At 38.7% G+C, this 20,042-nt stretch overlaps 1 protein-coding gene across 1 annotated transcript in view; it reads left to right on the top strand.

Moving 5' to 3' along the window:
• Positions 1-20,042, top strand: part of LOC144001029 (protocadherin-15-like) — a 255,906-nt gene that overhangs the window by 199,643 nt on the left and 36,221 nt on the right. The window contains exons 26-27 of the mRNA XM_077494957.1: positions 14,293-14,402; positions 16,789-16,929. Coding sequence (XP_077351083.1) covers positions 14,293-14,402; positions 16,789-16,929 — 251 coding nt within the window. The remainder of the gene's footprint in view (positions 1-14,292; positions 14,403-16,788; positions 16,930-20,042) is intronic.

Below are 20,042 nucleotides of genomic sequence, written 5' to 3'. Positions count from 1 at the left end.
GAATGAGCCAATCACGTTGAATCCTAAACAACTGTGAGGCAGGTGTGCAACCCGCTGATCCAACGTGCCGCCACTGCCAGAAACATTTTTCATAAATTCGGCATGTTCCAGAACCGCAACTATTCGTATGCAAGCAATTAAAAAGTCCATTTTCCATATTATGTTCCCTTAAAAGGCCGACGCGTAGCTTTTAGTGCACATGCAGCAAAACCACATCCGTTTTTTTTTGTTTTTTTTGCACTAATAGTCATCACAATAAAAGCAACTAAGAAGGTATAAGTCATGAATTATTCTAAGTTGTGTGATAAAATATGCATAGCCAGAATTATAACAGCATAGCAAACCTCATTTCCCCTCAGTTCCATACTTAATTATGAGGAGTCATACAAGTTTTGTGGAAGTTTTGCAAAAAAAGGGCGTGTATCCTCATTTTACTGACCCAAAGAGGCAATTAATAACATTTTATAATAATAATAAGTAATGATAATTCAGCCGATAAAGAGGAAGTCATAGAAAAAATATTCTCAACTGGCTCCATTATTCATCTCATAACTCCCGCATATCAATATAAGATTATTACATTTTCTTATGATGATGTTCGTCACTCTCATCATTCTTTTTATGTTTTTGATAGGCTGAAATGAATTATGGTAGGGGCCGGTGATCAGGCCAAAAAAAAAGAAAAAAAAAGTGCAACCATCACCAAAATGTATCTCATTTCAGCTGTTGTAGTTTTTTTTATTAAGTTAAATATCTTTTGTGCCTAATAATCAATTACCGTACACAAATAATATAACATTATACCCACTTTGGATACTTTCTTTTATTATTGCCAATATTATTGCTCCCCCATATGAGTTCATTCATGAAACCAAATTATGTGTGTCAACGTCTTCTTCTAAAATCTGTATAGCAAAATGTCAAATATGGCATGTGTAATGAATCATAACTTTGAGATATTGCAAGCATTCTTTTTTCTTACCAAACTCCTTTTTACAGTAACATGGGCAATTGTTGAACTGATTTCAAAACTAGTTATCCATCTATGTGTTGTTTATATAGTAAAATCATGAATGAATGAATGATGAAGTGATTAAAAATTTGCATAATTTCAAAGTCATTGCAGCTCTCTGAGAGAAACTAAATGCAATGAGGCTTGCGACAAAAATTATTATTTATTTTTTTGCATAATTTTTCCCCATTTGTAAACTTCATCTGTTGAAGTTTAAATGCTTACATGAAAATATCTCCTTGGCTAAAGGTGACTTTTCCTACAAAAACAGATTTTGGGCCGTATAAACAATTTTATGTTTGTTTCTATTTTCAACACTTTATTGGGGGGGAGCTACTTGATATTCAACTGCAAAATGTTTGTGGTCGTGCTTGTTTTCTTCTTCTGGCTTTTCACGTCAAAGAGATTTAAGGATCCCCAAGTTAATAAAACTGGTGAACTTGTCTCATTTGTAAAGCCGTTAAATTCGAATTCAAATTTGTCGTCTGTCTGGCACGCTCTCACGCGTCGCCTTCAACAAACATGACAAACGTTTGTAAACAACTGGACGGATTTTGTGTTTGCTTACGAAATATTAGATGTCATATATGCGAGGGGGCAGAGCAGACCTGCTCTGCGTGACAGCTGCCGCTTACTGCTGCATAATGGCTAAGATGAAGAGGTTAGGAAAGGAAGTTGTGTGCATCCGGGATCAGCGGATTCTCAAAAAGAAAACAAAAATAAATGCTGGCCTGATTTATAAACACTTTTGGGGGGGAGTTGTTTGCATCATGCATTTATATTTGGCACTGACTTCGCTTCCGATGGCAACTTTATTCCAGTTGCGTGCAGCACAACAGATAAATGCTGCGTCACCATGTTTACTTCGAAACCTGGACTCCACTAACTGAAAACATGGCCGTGACATGCTTTTGTCCAAAAACAAATTTTTTGGGCGGCCTACACCGTCTAATGCAAGTGAGCCAGCCCTCCTTGTATTGCGGAGCCAATGGTGAGCCTGGCTTTTGTTACCATGACGACCGACGGCCAAGCCTGAGCTTTGCCTCTTGTCATCTCACTGGCAAAGTGTAGCAGCTGGCCAGCTGTTTGTTTCTACTCATGGAAACAGAGCCCAGAGTGTGCGCGGGCAGCCGCAAAGCCAAAATAGTGCCAAATCACTACTTTTGCGGTATTGAACAGGGCTTTGGCTTGAACACAAAAGCAACACGTGTTTACTTGAATGTGTGTGAAGCTATTTAGAATTTTACACTTGATTTTTGATTCTTTACAAATTAGCTGGTACCACATATTTACTTTTTTTGTCACATTCATTTGCATTATAAAAATAAAAAAATAAAAAAAATAAAAAAATAAATAAAAAGGCCGTGGGTGCTGCTTGTTTGGATTGGCTATCATGGTCCCCACAAGTCCTGGTGTTTGCCCCCGTTTGTGCCATCCTACCGTTTGCCCTCCAGCCATCAGAAAGTGCTTCGCAATTGAGTGTAATATTTTATTAGTGCCAACATGACACCATTTGTAAAGGTCACTGTGCTAATTGAGGTGCAGAAGATGTAGAAACGGGTAGAAGGAGATTTACTCGAGTGGTATGAAAAGCCATTTGAGCATTTATTTGTTTTCCTTGATCTCCAAACTTAACTCATTCGCAGCCATTTTCACAGAAGCAGTCCCGTTCGCTGTTTTACTGCATTTTGACTGATTTTGCAAGGCCCACAGAATATTGTGCTCTATTGCTATAAAAGCATGGAACCTATCAAAAGAAAGATTAAAGTCTCTTCTTTCATCAGGAAAAAAAAGTAAATTTCTATCTGTTTCCGTTTTGCAGCAATTAGCATTAGAAGAGAGCTAAGTTTCATCAGTTTTCACAAATCTATCCTGGTTGATCTCCTTTGCTCTGCTGCCACCTGCTGGCCGTTTGTGTAATAACTACCATTTCTGCAACCGTTCTTTGCAGTTGAGAGGCTGCATCAAAGCCTTCTGTAAGCTCAAGCATTTAAAAAAAAATAATAAAATGATGACAAGACGTTGAATCGGTAAGACTACCGAATGAACAATTCTGAGCTCTTAGAAAAACAAAAAACAAAAAAAATATATATATATATAAAAAAATAAAAAATAAAATAAAAAAAAACGTATAAATACGTGTTTGGGACACTTAAAACATTTAAAAAAAAACGTATTTACACGTTATTGGGAGCAAATGAGTTAAGGGCCACATATTAGTACTCATCTGTCCTCACTAGTTGGACTAAATGGTTAAACAGCTTTCTATAGTGGTTTCGTTAAAATATTCTATCGAACAAATTTTAAAAAAGGAATACAATTCATGACTATACACCTTGATTATTACGAGATTTCAGACATCCCACTGTTCACTGCATTAACACCTCGTTCACACAGAGGCCTGACTCAAAAGGTAATCTACTGATTTATTGTTTGGTCTAATAGCCTTGATGTAACGTCGTTAGCTTCACGGCGCTCTCGTTGGGCTCGCATTATGCTCCCCAATCTCGAATCTCGTGTAAATGCAAACGATTGCGTTCTTTCTGACGGGGCCGCTCCACGCCATTGTGTCGTTCTGCTGCAGTGGCACTATGGGAGAAGCAGATTGTATTATGTAGGCCCTCCATATAGAATACGCTGAATATATTGCTACTATAGCAAGTCCTCTGTGTTTATTGGTATTCTGGTGGTGAATGAAAAGCCAATTTGGTGGCCTCTGCTTGCCTGAAAGCAGGTCAGAATCAATATTTATCTAATAACCTGACAAACAAATTAAAAAAAATAAAATAAGTAAAGAAATGCATCTCTAGAGTGATGCCGGTTATTAAATGTACTGATGTGCTGAAATGGCTCGAAATATGTTTTTATTGTCGAAAATCCCATTGCTGATAAAGTGGTGCCTTATAGTAGTAACACAATTTAGGAGTTTTTCCCTGGATCTGAGCCATCGTTTTGGATTTTATTGTCATTATTATTATTCTTATTATTATTATTATTATTATTATTATTATTATCTTTTATTTTATTTTTTATTTTTTTGCTTCATCTTGTGAGCAAAAAAATAAATAAATAAATCAACTCAACTTGAGTCATAACAAGCAGCAGTTTGGCAGATAGTGAAGAACCACTCATAGTTCAACTGTCAAACAAAACCAAAACAGAGAATTACATCATGTGCATTTAAAACAACCATATAACTTTGCTTGAGCTATTTTTTTTTTTTTTAAATTGCTCAGCAGGGATGGGACACTGACTCACTGAGAAGAATTAAAACAGAAGGTTAACATTTATTTATGTATTTAAAAATTTGCATGATAACTTTTTCTGTAGAAATATTTAGTTAAAAAAAAATATATAAAAAAAATATATAAAAAAATATATAATATATATATATACATATATATATATATATATATATATATATATATATATATATATATATATATATATATATATATATATATATATGATCGGCCTCTTCCTACGCAAACACATTGATTTTTTTGATTTTTTTTAATTTATTTTTATTATTTTTTTTATACTCTACAAAAAAAAAGTCTAACATTACCATGGCTTGCTGAGGAGCTTACTGTCTCCTGGATGTCCATAAGTCAGTATTATACTGCCCCCAGGTGGTTAAGACATGCACACCAGGAGGAGCAGCACAGTGTCCATTGAAATGAAGCCATCATTTAATTTCATTACAGTCTATTTAAATATGTGATTATTTCGGTTTTATGATGTACAATATTAGAGTGGTGTGTTTTTTTTTAATGAAAATAGCATAAAACATTTTTTGTTGTGATTTCAGATAGTTGCACTATGAGCTGGATCACCAAATGAATCAATCTCTCAATGTGGCGCTATACTGTCTATTGTGCATTGTTTTCATGTTTTTCCCCTGTGAAAATGCATTGTGGCAGAAATGACAAAGATGGAGTCATCCTCGAGAGCAGGCAGTGTGGAAACGTACAGTAGCTTCCCTCCCTCCCTCCCTCCCTCCCTCCTCTCCACGCTGCTGTCAGTTTAGATCGAACGAGCTGGAATTCTTTCGATAGCGCGAGTCTGCGCACGTGCTAACACTGTACAAACCCTTTCGCGCCTGCGCAGCCCAAACAGCCATTCAAATATCCTACTTCTTTACGCTAATGACTTCATTGCATTAGCAAGGCCATATGTGCACGCTCACGACGATGTGGAGCAGAGAGGGTTGACACGGTGTAACGCTCCCCCCCCCCGTGGCGCACGGCGAGGTTTGTACGCCTCTGCCTCGTCTCGTAAGCGTCACGCCGCCATCGGGCCCGAGGCTGGCTCGCTGGCTGACACCTGTGTGCCGCCCGCGCTTCTCGTGGCGTGTCGTGTTGACACCAGGACTCTCTGCCGCCGCCTGTAGACATGTCTTCTTACCCCTCCCCCGCCACAGTGCGTGTGGCTTATTTTTTATTTATTTATTTTTTTTACTCATTTGAATATGAAAGGAATGAAAAGTGACTTCAGTCTTGCAGAGTCATATTGCAGAGCTGAATCCGCCGTTGTAATTGCCGTCGTGCCAAGTGTGTAGTGGTTAAGGGCACGTTGGGACGTGCCCCACCAGATCCAACAGATGGCACTGTTGCAAAAACTACGACTGTAAAATTACGTGAATAATGCGCACCCATGTATAATACCCCCACCAAGAAAGCAAAATTACCCTTAGAAATCATTTTTTGCCGATGTTATAATAAGGTCTCCGGATTTGCTGGTAATCTTTATCATCAGAGTGATTCAAAACATACCAGTCAAGTGTAAACGCTTTTAAATCCAGGTTAAAACTATATGTTCTTTTCCCATACTTGTGTCTTTCAAAGTATATTTGAAATCATGTTTTTAAATTTTGTTCTTGCACTGTATGCCCTTTTATAATTTTATTAATCTATTTTTTTATTTCTTTACTTGCTTTTAATTCTTTTTAACTCTGCAACTGCTTTTAAATGTACTTGTAATGTTGTAAATATTGTATATTGAAACATTGAGTTCCGTTGTGTATGAAATGTGCTATAAATCAGTGATTTTTTTTCTCTTTTTTTTTAAGGTAAATGACTAAGCAATGTGAAAAATTGTTTTCTTATTAACCCTGCATAATAAGCCCCCCCCCCCTCCATTTGGGATATTTTTTTTATTTGTATTTTTTTATTATTATTCACAGGATTTTGGTTTAATTTCAAAACATTACATATTGGTATATATATATATATATATATATATATATATATATTCTTTTTTTTTTTTTTTTTTTTTTATATTATTATGGTATGTACTCTATTTACAATTCTTGCAAAATTAGTATAATTTTCCCGGAAAGATTCTGACTTTATTCTGTAAACAGAAAAAAACAAGTTTCTCCTAAAATATTAACTTCATCAAAACGCTTTGCTTTGCAATTATGATGCCATTAAAAATTAATTTGCCCCGTGAATTCTGGCCAGCAAAAGCAATCTCAAACATTCCGTTGATACAACGTTGAGTCCTTAAATAGTCCTTTTTTTTTTTTTTTTTTTTTAAATAATAGGGGGAAAAAATTGACTTCCTCTTGCCTGCGTGGTTCTGTGCATTGCTGTTGAGGAAATATTTGAACAGAAAAATATTTTTCCTGCTCTGTAGTGGTTTGATGTGTCACTATTTTTTATGATAGATAAACTCCACCGTTCATTTGAGTGTACATCAGCTCACTTTTTGGCATCCATGCTTTAATCTGTCCAGTAAAAGCAATGCTTTTCTCATCCCTTTTGTCATATATGGAACATCTTTATAGTAATCTTTATACCTGGGCCCATCCGTCTCTTGGTATTTCTCAGCAGCTTAGAGCGACTTTGTCAGGCCGTGATAACGGCCGTGCCTCGTCCTGGCAGTGGCAGCGCACGAAGGCCCCGCAATGTGCTCGCTATACACACAGCTTCTCATATCCTGTCAAAGAATAGGAAATGGGGAAGAAAAAAAAAGAAAGTGTAATTTGGTCAGCACCCCTCCATTATATTGTGTCGCTGCAATGACGAGAACGCCTCCCAGAGAGGGATTGCGGGAACGCGGTCGTCATCCGCTCACTCATCCAAGCAATGTAAAGCGAGCGCGGCGGCTTGCTCGTCTTATCTCGGCCTTTGTTAAAGCTCCGTACTTTTAGCCAGTTTACTTTTTGCCGCCTCCAAAAACAAGAAGCAGGAGAACTCCCAAGCCTGGGATAATGTTTTTACATCCGAAAGAAACGCGGCGTTGTGGCATTCGAGTGAGGCTCACGCTCTCCTCAAATGCGTCCCCGGCGCGCTTTGCCGACTGCAGCTATTTTTAGTTCCGATCAATCAGGTAGCAGCCAGTAAAAAACGATTTAATTGTCACTTAGCCGCCACGCCGCTTTGTCAAAGACGGATCGAAAGTGAGCACCTTCAACTCTATGCATAATGTGGCCCTGAGGTTGTTGGGCTTGAGTTTCTTACATGCTCATTCCCGGTGAATTATATAAGTAAAAAATCTGGAAAATGTGTCTTTTTAGAAGTATGATAACAACTGTTTTGCAAGCATATGTCTTCTCTGCCATGTACCAGCAGTAGACTGTGTAAATTTGGACACAACCAATGTACCAACCATTCGCTAATTGTAAGTATCATCATCACCAAAGGAGTACTTGAATGCTTAACTCATTCACTGATTTTGCAAGTTCCACAGAATATTGTGTTCTATTGCTATAAAAACATGGAACCTACCAAAACAAAGATAGAGTCTCTTCTTTCGCCAGGAGAAAAAAAAAAAAGTATATGTGTGTCTGTTTCCGTTTTGTAGCAATTAGCATTAGAATATAGCTAAGTTTCATCATTATTCTGCCACCTACTGGCCGTTTTTGTAATAACTACCATTGCTTTAAGTGATCTCTTCATGTCAGAAGCTGTATCAAAGCCTTCTGTATACTCCAGCATAAAAAAAAAAAGCATATAAATGTGTTTTTGGGAGTGAAGGCCTAAGTGTTAAAAAACGTCTTTATACGTTCTTGGGTTTGAATGAGCTAATATCGATTAGGCTCTCGACGTCAAACCACATTCATTTTCAGCTCAATACACAGCAATAAATAGTAATGTATAACTAAAGCTTTTAAAAAGTGTTTTTCCCCGTGGTGACTGCGAGTCAGCTAATAGCGAGGCTCGACTTTTTAGCCGCCGAGGTGTGTAATCAAACGCAGCTGATATGATTGTTGCCGCTCCCCGCACACAAATTACAGGTGCCATAAATAGAGAGGCGGCGGCAGTGGTGTAATCTTGCGCGCGTGTGACTTGAGTGCTGATTTCAGACCATCGCGCCGTCTCGCTCTGACACCTTGTTGCGCTACTCTGACTGATTTGCGACTCGTCTTCTCATCTCGGGCGCGCGTTTCCATTCTGCCGTTTAAAACTTACGATACTCTTGAAAAGTTTCTGATGCGACATATTGTGGGAAAGTGGCTTTTCAATTGCTTGTTAGGGATAGACCGATTATCTGCCGGGCCGATTATCGGTGCCGATATTTGGCAGTTTCACAAATATCGGTATCGGCCTTTTGACCAATCTGACGGCCAATAAAGCAGGTATTTTGAACACATTATGATAATTTTTCACCTTCTGCAAAAATCTTTTGAAACTTTTTATGAATCCTGTTGAAAACCCCAAATTTGCTACGTTTGCATTCATTTTTTGCATAGTGAAATACAGGAACTTTTCATTCATGGATCTATTTCAATTTCCACTTTATAAATAATGACGCTGACACTGGGAATTCCCTACAAAAAGTAAAAAAAAAAAAAAATGTTGAAACTCCCTGCATTTTTTTTAAATATATTTTTTAAACAAAGCTGTCAATATCGTTTAAAATTAAAAGAAAAAGTACTTTTTAATTTTTACACTAATATTTTCTCTTCTACAGCAAATAAATATCGGCTTGAAATATCGGTTATCGTTCTCCTTGACTACTAATAATCGGTATCAGTATCGACCTTGAAAAAGCCATATCGGTCTATCACTATTGCTTGTATACAAATCGTTGGATTTCTGGAGCGTCCGTCCACCCATCAAGTGTGAAATTAACCGACCAAGTAATCTTTTGTTTTCTAGCTATTTCTGATAATCTGTTGGAGAGGCTTGCTGCATTTCCTCCCTACTGTTATATGACAGTTGGCTAATTGTAGGAATAATTGTAAATAATAAGATATCATACATTTGCTGCAATGAAGAACTGCTTCTGCTTGCAATGAAGAATGCTTTGCTCTGTTCCCACTCACATTCACATAGCCGAGCAATTTGAATATGACTCGAAAGCTGAAGAACCACAACATCTAAAGCAGCAGAATGGTTCGAGCCATTCTGCTGAGGTCGCCTGTTTTCTGTTAATAATTGCAAACTTGACCACACATGCACTCAGCAATCTTCCACTCACATGCACAACACATAGACAAATAAGTACACTGTGTTCCAACTATGCCTTGCATTTGCATTTTTGGAAAACCAAATAAATAGAGAGGGTGAGGAGAGGAATCTTCAGAGAGTGCAGGAGTGAATTGTGTCAGTCAGTTCCTCTCCTCTTTCCTCGCGAGCCCTGAACTGAGTGTCTTCTCTCCATTTTGTGTCGTGTTTAATAGATGTCAAACAGGTAACCCAGACACTAATTTACATAATAACTCTTCCATGCATGGTTTATTCACCCATAACTGGGCGAATGAGCTCTAAGAACCCGAGTGAGGCAAGCAGCGTAGCCACAGTTGCCTTGAAAAAGTAATTTAGCTGATTGCTTGTTTTTTACAGGTAACTAAGTTGATATCACTAAATTGTAAAGTCCCAGAATGCTTCACTTAAAGCTGTAAACACAGGAGTTTGTTTTTTGTACATATTCTGTATTTTGTTCCGCATACACGTCTGAGGGAAGACTAAAAAATGTGATCCCGATTCGAGTGTTGTCAAATGGTTAATAGCCAGTGATGACGTTTGGCAAACAAAACTTATTTAACATCTTGATGGGAACAAATTAACATCCCTTGCTTTGTAAGGAGCCTCAAGTCTGACTTGAGGTCTACAATAACACCACCAAACGTGGCTTAATGTGTTATTTTTTTCTTTAAATAGTTGTCGGAGCAGTTGGAAAAGTTGCTCAATATATCGCGTTACGGTAACAAAAGCCTTACTTGGGATTGAGACACAACCGTGTGATTTTTACCAATTTGACAAGTGGATCTAAAAGTGTGCGGTCAAGTTTGTTATGCCCATGTTTGGGCACCTAGAGTCTCCAATAACACCACAAAAAAGTTGCAAAATTTGCTGGCATTGCTTTGTTTTTATAAAAAAGAACTAGTAGGAGGTTGTAAAAGATATTTGCATGTGACAGAACCACCCTCAAAATGGCTGCATTTCAACCACAAGTGGCCGTGAAGTGCGCTTTATATTTGACCAAAGAATATCAGACCTTCTTCTTTTTTTTTTTAAAGACACCTTAAATTGTGTTAAAAAATATGGCACAATACGTCTCATGTGTTTCCATACTTAACCAACACATTACGCTGAATGAATAATGATAAAGCGTGAGTCATCTCGAGTTTGCCTTCAGGGCTGATTGGTATTTTACAGCTTAGGCAGTTATGCAAGGCTTCACAGGAAACCAATTTCCTCCTGAAAGGAGTACAGTGCGTAAGAAAAAGACACACGAGTGTTAAAAGAGGGGGAAATAAATGACATCGCTTCAGTGCTCACCAGAGTACAAAACGTAATCTTTTAGACAGTTGGCAGGCGGAACAGCCGCGATGTGTTTACCTGGTGCAAAAGTTTTCATAACAAAAAAAAAAAAAAAGGTGAAGAAAGTCATCACAAAGTTGGAAAACTATCCCGCATCCTCATAGAGACAAACACCCAACAAGGACACGACAGTGAATAATATGAGAGGCCCGAAAGAATCATACAGCACCGTTTGGATCACCCCATGCTGCCAAATGACTGATATTGATGTGCTCGCTTAATATATTGCGCTGCTATTGGCATGTGAATAATGTCCTGTTTGGGGAATATAAATGACTTCCATTTCCCGCTCAGTGCACCATTGGGACCCGCCGTTGAATAATTGCCGCTTGGGTCGGCGTCCAGGGACAGGAAGCGGTGACGCGCCTACTCTGTGATGATGGGAGTCGCTTTATTAATGTTGCCTTGATATGATGAGATGACGCTGTCAGAAATAAGCCTGGACATGACTGTGATTAAATGGCACATTCGCCGGCATTTTTAAACATGTGATGGTGTTTTAAATTGAAATTGTGACACTTTTTATATGCGAGGCAACACCGTCTTTTCCTACAGTTCCTAATGGACAAATTGATGATAGTAGTACACAGTGTGGATCCGAGGCTAATGATGCTAAGTGCTAACGAATGAAAGTAGCCATTTGATGCTTACATAACTAAGCTGATCTTTCTGCTTTGCTGTGGTCTAATTAAACAAGCACAATACTGAACAGTCACATTAGCAAAGATGCTAACGCTAACTTGTCATGATAGGTGTGAAGAGTGGCCAACTAACAATAAAACGTAGCATTCATAGAGATGCTGCTATGTCTTCAAACATTGTCTGATCATTAAAGCACCCCCACGTTTATACTAGGATGGATGACTGAGCGGAAATGTGGAAATGTGTATCTTGCTGTCGTTGTTGTTTGACAGAAGTAAACTTATATTCCATATAAGATGTGATAAGGAAGCTAAGCTAACATCTGCTAGTGGCTAACTGAACTACAGTAATGTGTTGGTGTCCTGGCTGGTCCACCAATGGTAGGGAATTTATTCTAAAATAAAAATGATACTAAAAGCTATTTGTATACGTGGAAATACGTATGTTGTTGTATTTATACAGAATTAAACTTATATTTCATAAAAGATGCAACAAGGACACTAAGCTAATACCGGCTAACTGGACTAATCTGTGTTACGATGTGTCTTGGCTGGTTTACCAAAGGCAGGGATTTTTTTTTTCCCCCAAAAATAAATATGCTAATAACAGCTACAATTATATGTGGCAACCTGTGAAATAATGCAAATTGTTTTTTTAACTCTTCATGAAGTAGACCTGTCAAATAAAAAATGGAAAGCCTATTAGTCAATTCAGTGGCTGAATTTTTCACAAGTCCCATCAATTTTATTTTAAGGGATCAGTCAATCACCGATTTCCAAAAATTAAGGAAATCCACACTGATACCGATCACCCCTAGTTAAATTTCATGAAAACTTAAAAAAAAAAAAAATCATTTCAAGTTCATGCAGAGCTCTCTTCTTACCCGTATACATAAATGAACATGTTTTTTATTCTTTTCCAGCACATGATTCACTTTGGGGAAAACATAAATTATTGTTCAGGTATTGCAACAAAAGCACTTTGCTTTCGACTATGGAGGCTGCTTGTTCTCTCCAAGGAGTTGCAGCCAGGAAGGAAAAACATTAGCATGGAGCAGATGCAGCGATAAAAGGCCGGTCAGGTGGGATGTTTAGGAGGAGGAAGGTTTGGAAGAACGTATGGAAAAAATATCCCCCGGCTAGAGCTCCTTGCACAGCGGCATGAATAACGCTAATTACACCTTTTTCAACATTTATCAGCACTAAACTCCCAAGTGATCGTCTTCACTGTGAGGCAAATCTAAAATTGGCTTCAGTGTTAATCAACACTGATGGCACGCGTTCAGCCCAGAATGCGCACAGAACTCCCTTTAGTGGGCGTCGTCCTGCCTGCTTCATCATCAACAACATATGGAAAAAAGCTTCCCCCCGGTTTGCATTGCAAAAACATATTCTTGATTTAAGTTTGGGAGAAAAAAAAATTATCTATAAATCTGACAGTACTGTCACACCCAATGATGGAAAATAGAATTGTTTAACTCATTTGATCCCAAAGACGTATTTATACGTTTTTTTGTTTTTTTTTATGCTAGAGCATACAGAAGGCTTTGATGCAGCCTCTCAACTGCAAAGAACGGTTGCAGAAATGGTAGTTATTACACAAATGGCCAGCAGGTGGCAGCAGAGCAAAGGAAATCAACCATGTGGAAAAAAAGCTCAATTACTTACATTTTTGAACAGATTTATAAAAACTGATGTAACTTAGCTCTCTTCTAATGTTATTTGCTGCAAAACGGAAACAGATAGAAACATACTTTTTTTTCCTGATGAAAGAAGAGACTTTAATCTTTCTTTTGATAGGTTCCATGCTTTTATAGCAATAGAACACAATATTCTGTGGGCCTTGCAACATCAGTCAAAATCCAGTAAAACAGTCGGGAGCGAACGGGACTGCTTCTGTGAAAATGGCTGGGAGCGAATGAGTTAATATAATATCTTGGTGTCATAGTCTGTCCATAATATTGGTGGATGCTAGCACAAGCTAGCCTCAAAGCTAACTAATTATTATTAATGTATGTCATAACTTCATAGTAAAACACAATTATAGAATTAGGATTATTATAATTATAAATGATTATTTAGAAATGTTAAATTATTGGTTTAAATTAGGGATGTTCGATACCACTTTTTTTCATACCGATACCGATACTCAGACCCGCAGTACTCACCGATACCAACTGCCGATACAAGTAGTACATTTTGACAAATAAAAAAAATCACTAAAAGATATTTTTAAACAAATACATTTCTTTTAATTTTGACAAAAAAAAAACCAAAAAAAAACAGCACAGTCACTCTTCAATAATCTTAACGCTCAAAATAAAACACAAAAATGCTCTTTAAGTTTAAGATTCAGAATTTTGAAGTATTTCCAAACCGGTGAAGTTTTGGTTAAAACTGCTGCAAGCTAGCGCCAGTTAGATCACGAGTACTCGAGTACTTGAAAAAAGGCTGGTATCGGCCCGATACCGATACCTGGTATCGGTACTCGCCCATCCCTAGTTTAAATAGAGCAATAATACTGTTCACATGTAGAAATGTAGAAAATGGAAATAAAAAAAAAAAATGATGGAAAAAAAACCCACAAAAATATTTTGGCGAATCTTTTTAATACATACTGCATCCTGTTTACTGGAAATAAATCTAAGAAAGTTTGAATTCCTTAAGTCATGTTTGTGCCAAGCGTAATCACTGATGCTTTTTGAAACGTCTCCTCCCTGAATCAAGGCTGAAGTGCATTGCACTGCATCATTTTTTTTAATTTTTTTTTTAATTTTCCTGCTGATGTTTGCTGGAGTTCCGGAGCATCATCGATCCCGAAAGTCTTCACGTAATTCATCTCGGCATTCACGCGTCTTCGCAGGTTCCCGCCCGTTAGCGAGCTGGCGCCGGTGGGTGCGCCGGTGGGGACCATTCTAGCTGCCGCCATCAACCAGACCATCTACTACTCCATCGTGGCGGGGAATGATTTAGGTATATTTCCATTGACGCTGTCTTTTGCTATATTGTGCTTCGTGACAAGACGCGTAAACATTTGATTTCAAATACCTCGGTGCCAGTGTGGCCACAAAGCGGGTAGTTGCCGTGGAAAATGTTGAAAGAAATATATGTTAGGAAGCAGTCTATTGATTTGTGTTTCAATGAACACCGGGGAGACCTGAAATGCAAGTTCTGCCTGATATCATGTCAGCAGAACTACAAACAGGACTTGACTCCGTTTTTAATGGGTTGCCAGTTATAAAATGTAAGCTACAGGACTGCCTCAGAAAATTTGAATATTGTGATAAACTCCTTTATTTTCTGTAATGCAATTAAAAAAAAAAAAAGGAAAAAAAAGTCATACATTCTGGATTCACTTGGAAACACTTGCAGGCGTTTTGAGTTAATAAGACGATTCAAGCGATTAGTCGAATAGCCTACTAGTATACTTTTTCATGATATTCTAATATTTTGAGATAGAATATTTGAGTTTTGTTTAAGCTGTAAGCCATAATCAGCAATATTAAAATAATACAAGGCTTGCAATATTTCAGTTGATTTATAATGAATCCGGAATGTATGACAGTTTTGTTTTTTTTAATTGCATTACAGAAAATAAATCTAAAAATATCACAATATTCTAATTTTATGAGACAGTCCTGTTTATTACTATTAACAGCAAAAAAAAAAAAAAAATTGGGGGGGCCAAAAATTGTATTTTAAATTGGGAAAAAAATGTAAAATATAAATTATAATAGTTGAACTGCTCAACTTAATTTTTTTTAATTCAAACTTTTTTTTTTAACAGCGAATCTAGCACAGAATTTTTGGGCAAAATTACACTTTGTGGAGGTGGCTGTGTCTCGTAAAAATTAGTCAATAATCATCACTAAATTTTGCATAATTTTTGTTCCACCTGTTGCTAGGCAGAATTTTTTTTCATGATGTTTCCTTGGCATCGTTTGGTGCCCTAAACAGCCGAAAATGTCAGTGCTGGTAATTAGGCTCCCTTCATTTTAAACTAGATGTCAGCAATTAACATTTTCACGTTTCACGTAACGTTCCAATTAACGCTTAAAAAACGTTTTCACCCAAAAAAATGAGGCTGAGATTTTCTTCTTAAAAAGTGCCACTCAAGCCCACTCGTCTGTTTGAATGACAAAGTAGAATACATTGACACATTCCACATTCATTCCAAATTCAGTTGACTCTGTATTATATATAAAAGTGCATTCACAATGCAGAGTCGCCACCGGCGCCGAGCAGCAGATGGCCCGGACTTGCTCTCAGCACGAAACGCGCCAGCGAGTTGCAGACGCAGTCTTGTTTGTCCTTTGTATGTCCTGGCGTGTGGGAAAAAAAAACAAAAACAAAAAAAAAACAGCGGTGACATATTTGCAAAGCCGACTGCTTGCTTGTCACACTCGTTGGCAAAATCGGCGAAGCGTAATTAGTCCCTGAGAGAGCAGACAACCCGGCAGGTGTGACTTCGGTTGGGTTTCTTTGGAGGAACGGGAAAGAGTTTCACTTGAGTGTGAGTAGGCAAAATGAATCGAGAGTGGCCTTTTATTCGTATGCATGAATGTAAAAAAATAAAATAAAAAAAATAAAAAAAAAATATTGAAAATCCAGTATAATGCTGAGAATTTTGAACTGTTCCTATTTTTCCTTCTCAGGTTTTACATGAACATATTAAATAGGGGTGTTAAAAAAAATCGATTCGGCAATACATCGCGATATTACATCGCGCAATTCTCGAATCGATTCAATAGGCGGGCGAATCGATTTTTAAATATCCATTTTTGATGGAAAAATATTTACCAAAACGTCTTAGGGTTCACACCTTAAGCATGGAAAAATGTTATATTAATGGAACACTAAGCCTTATTATTTTATTTTAATGCTGTTCAAACATGAAACAGATTACAACCTGTGTAAGACTGAAGTTTCAGATAAATAAATAATACATTTTCATACAAATCTTACACTGTACAAGTTTACTGATTAGTATTTTATCTAAATTTAAATAAAAAAAAATCACAACTATAGACTTATAAATTCGTATCGGGATTAATTGGTATCGAATCGAATCGTGACCTATGAATCGTGATACGAATCGAATCGTCAGGTACGAGGCAATTCACACCCCTAATATTAAACATGTCATTGCTAATTCCTTAGTTTAGCCCGTGTTTGTTTTTCCTTTGCAAGTAAGCCAATACACATCAAGTATTTGTTCAAAAGTTAACATTGCAAAGACTAAAGTTCAGGTAACCTTAGGATAGAATGCGGAACTTCTGTTGTTGTTTTTTTTTTTGCCAGGTTTTGTTTTGTCCGTTTCAGTTGGCCTCACCCCGCCGCGCTCTTGTGTTGCTCGCAGGTCATTTCCGTGTGAACAACAGAACGGGCGTCATCTCCACCGCCAAGCCGCTGGACTATGAAAATGTGACCAGCTACGTCCTGAGGGTGCAGGCCGACTCGCTGCTGGTTGTCATGTCCAACTTGCGCGTGCCTTCCAAAAGTAAGAAACCGCCGTCGGCGAATGTGCCGGGGCTGAAATCGTCTTTCATAGGATTTCTGTGTACCTTTTTTTTTTTTTTTAATGTACCGTATTTTCCGCATTATAAGGCGCACCTTCAATGTATGACATATTTTACAACTTTTTTCATATATTAAGCGCTACAGTAGAGGCTGTGGTTATGTTATGCATCCATTAGATGGTGCTGCGCTAAAGGGAACGTCAACAAAACAGTCAGATAGGTAAGTCAAACTTTATTAATAGATTACAAACCAGCTTTCTGACAACTCCATTCACTCCCAAAATGAATAAACAGCTGTTTTATTATTTTCCCGGAGGTAAAGTATTAGTATTAGCTAGCGATCCAAGATGGCGGGATCTTCTGCGCATGCGCGTCACCGATCGTGCAGGGTCACCGATAGCGTCTTGACAGCAAGACCTGTTGCGGCAAAATATTGATCCATATATATGGCGCACTGGATTATAAGGCGCATGGTCAGCTTTTGAAAAAATTGAAGGCTTTTAGGTGCACCTTATAGTGCGGAAAATATGGTAATCATCATACAGGTACAGTCAAACCTCAGTTTTCGAACATAATCCGTTCCAAAAGGCTGTTCTAAAACCGATTTGTTCGAAATCCGAAACTATTTTTCCCATTAGAATTAATGTAAATAATTTTAATCCGTTCCAAGTCTAAAAAAACTTCCAAAATTTCCAAGTTTTTTTTTTTTTTTACTATTTTACACCATAAACTAAACTGTATACTGTTTACCATAAATAGAAAAGGGTAGAAATAGACACTGTTTTATTTAAATATCCTATCTAAAATGATAAAAAAAAAAAAATGCAAACATTTCTTTTTTAAATTCAATAGTTCTGCGCACTACTTTCCTCTTTTCTTCACCAGCTTTACCACTTGCACTTGCTTTCTTTGGACCAATGTTTAGGGGCTAATACACGATGCAAAACTACAAAAAAGATTTTCGTAAATAACAATGAACAGGTCTGCTCCAAACGAACTTTGAACACGAATGTGCTACGGAGGAAGCATTCGAGTTAGCTCGGCTCCCGAGTGAGTCGCGTTCAGGTACGCTCGGCTTTTTTCAGTGAGGTCGAGAGCCGATTTTTTTGGACGAGTTCTGAGACATAAAATTCTCAAATTTTTCTGGTTGAAAACCGATTTGGTTGAGAACAGAAGCGTTCGAAAACCGAGGTTGGACTGTATATGCAGAAGTTTAAGCAGTCTAAAATAAATAAGTTGGAAACAGAACACTCTTAACTCTTCAAGTGTAATAAATCGCTCACGCAACCTCATACATGTCACATAAGACACAAAGCGGTATCTTTTGATCACGAGTGACAAGCAACAGTTAGCCCCCTCGGCGACTTGCGCGGGAAGCTAACGTAGCAGTCACATCAGTCACAGAAGAGCTAAATTATTTGTTCACACACACACACAAAAAAACAAACAGCCAAAAGCAATTGAACAAAAACAGGAAGCGAAAAAAAAACCCAAAAGAAAACAGTAAGTTTACGTACTTAACCGTAACTTCAGGTTGACGTATTCTTTTCTCACATTGTTCTTCTCAAAACACAGTTGTCATTTCAAATCAAGTGTCCCAAAATGTGGGAATCATTTAATGCTGGCTAAAATGAGATCGACGGAGGTGTGCTACGTTCGAAAACCAACAATTGTTTGAACGTGTTTATCTTTGGGCATGATTTGGTCAAACTGCTAATTGTCGATGATGTTACACTATAAGGTACAGTATAACTGTAATTAGGATGCCTTTGTTGTTCTATGGTCATTTATATTCTTGCAGCCTCACATATTTATTGTTTAGGATTTGCAAATTAGCCTATTTGCCAATGCTTTTTATTTTGGAAGGAATCTATCATCCGTTATTTGCTGAAAATCTCGCCTAGTCACTGTTTTTATGCTCAGGCTAAAGCCATATGTATCATGCGAAAATGGTTTTAGTGCCCTCTGGTGGCATCTTGGTACCAAGCACCTATGTTGAACTGAGGGGAGGAGTTTAATTTACTGGCCACAGGTTTATCTAATTGGAAAAAAATGTAGTGATTTCAAGGAAATTACAAAGTTTTTTGTTCACTGTACTTCATAAGAACATAGTGACCATCCATCCATCCATCCATCCATCCATCCAACCATCCATCCACCCGCCCGCCCGTCCGTCCGTCCGTCCGTCCATACATCCATCCAACCACCCATCCATCCATCCATCCAACCATCCATCCGCCCGCCCGTCCGTCCATCCATCCATCCATCCATACATCCATCCAACCACCCATCCATCCACCCGCCCGCCCATCCGTCCGTCCGTCCATCCATCCATACATCCATTCAACCACCCATCCATCCATCCATCCATCCATCCATCCATCCAACCATCCATCCACCCGCCCGCCCGTCCGTCCGTCCGTCTGTCCGTCCATACATCCATCCAACCACCCATCCATCCATCCATCCAACCATCCATCCGCCCGCCCGTCCGTCCATCCATCCATCCATCCATACATCCATCCAACCACCCATCCATCCACCCGCCCGCCCATCCGTCCGTCCGTCCGTCCGTCCATCCATCCATACATCCATCCAACCACCCATCCATCCATCCATCCATCCATCCATCCGCCTGACCGCCCGCCCGCCCGCCCGCCCGTCCGTCCGTCCGTCCGTCCGTCCATCCATCCATACATCCATCCAACCACCCATCCATCCATCCATCCAACCATCCGCCCGTCCGTCCGTCTGTCCGTCCATCCATCCATCCATCCATCCATCCATCCATCCATCCATCCATCCATCCAACCACCCATCCATCCATCCATCCATCCATCCATCCATCCATCCATCCATCCATCCATCCAACAATCCACCCATCCAACCAACCACCCATCCATCCAACCACCCATCCATCCATCCATCCATCCATCCATCCATCCATCCATCCATCCATCCATCCATCCGTCTGTCCGTCCGTCCGTCCGTCCGTCCGTCCGTCCGTCCGTCCGTCCGTCCGTCCATCCGTCCATCCATCCATCCACCCGTCTGTCCGTCTGTCTGTCCGTCCGTCCGTCCATCCATCCATCCA

The sequence above is a fragment of the Festucalex cinctus genome, chromosome 14 (genome assembly GCF_051991245.1).
Source record: "Festucalex cinctus isolate MCC-2025b chromosome 14, RoL_Fcin_1.0, whole genome shotgun sequence".
Lineage (NCBI taxonomy): Eukaryota > Metazoa > Chordata > Actinopteri > Syngnathiformes > Syngnathidae > Festucalex > Festucalex cinctus.
Note: the sequence above shows the minus strand (reverse complement) of the source record. Positions and strands in the feature narration are given on the sequence as shown.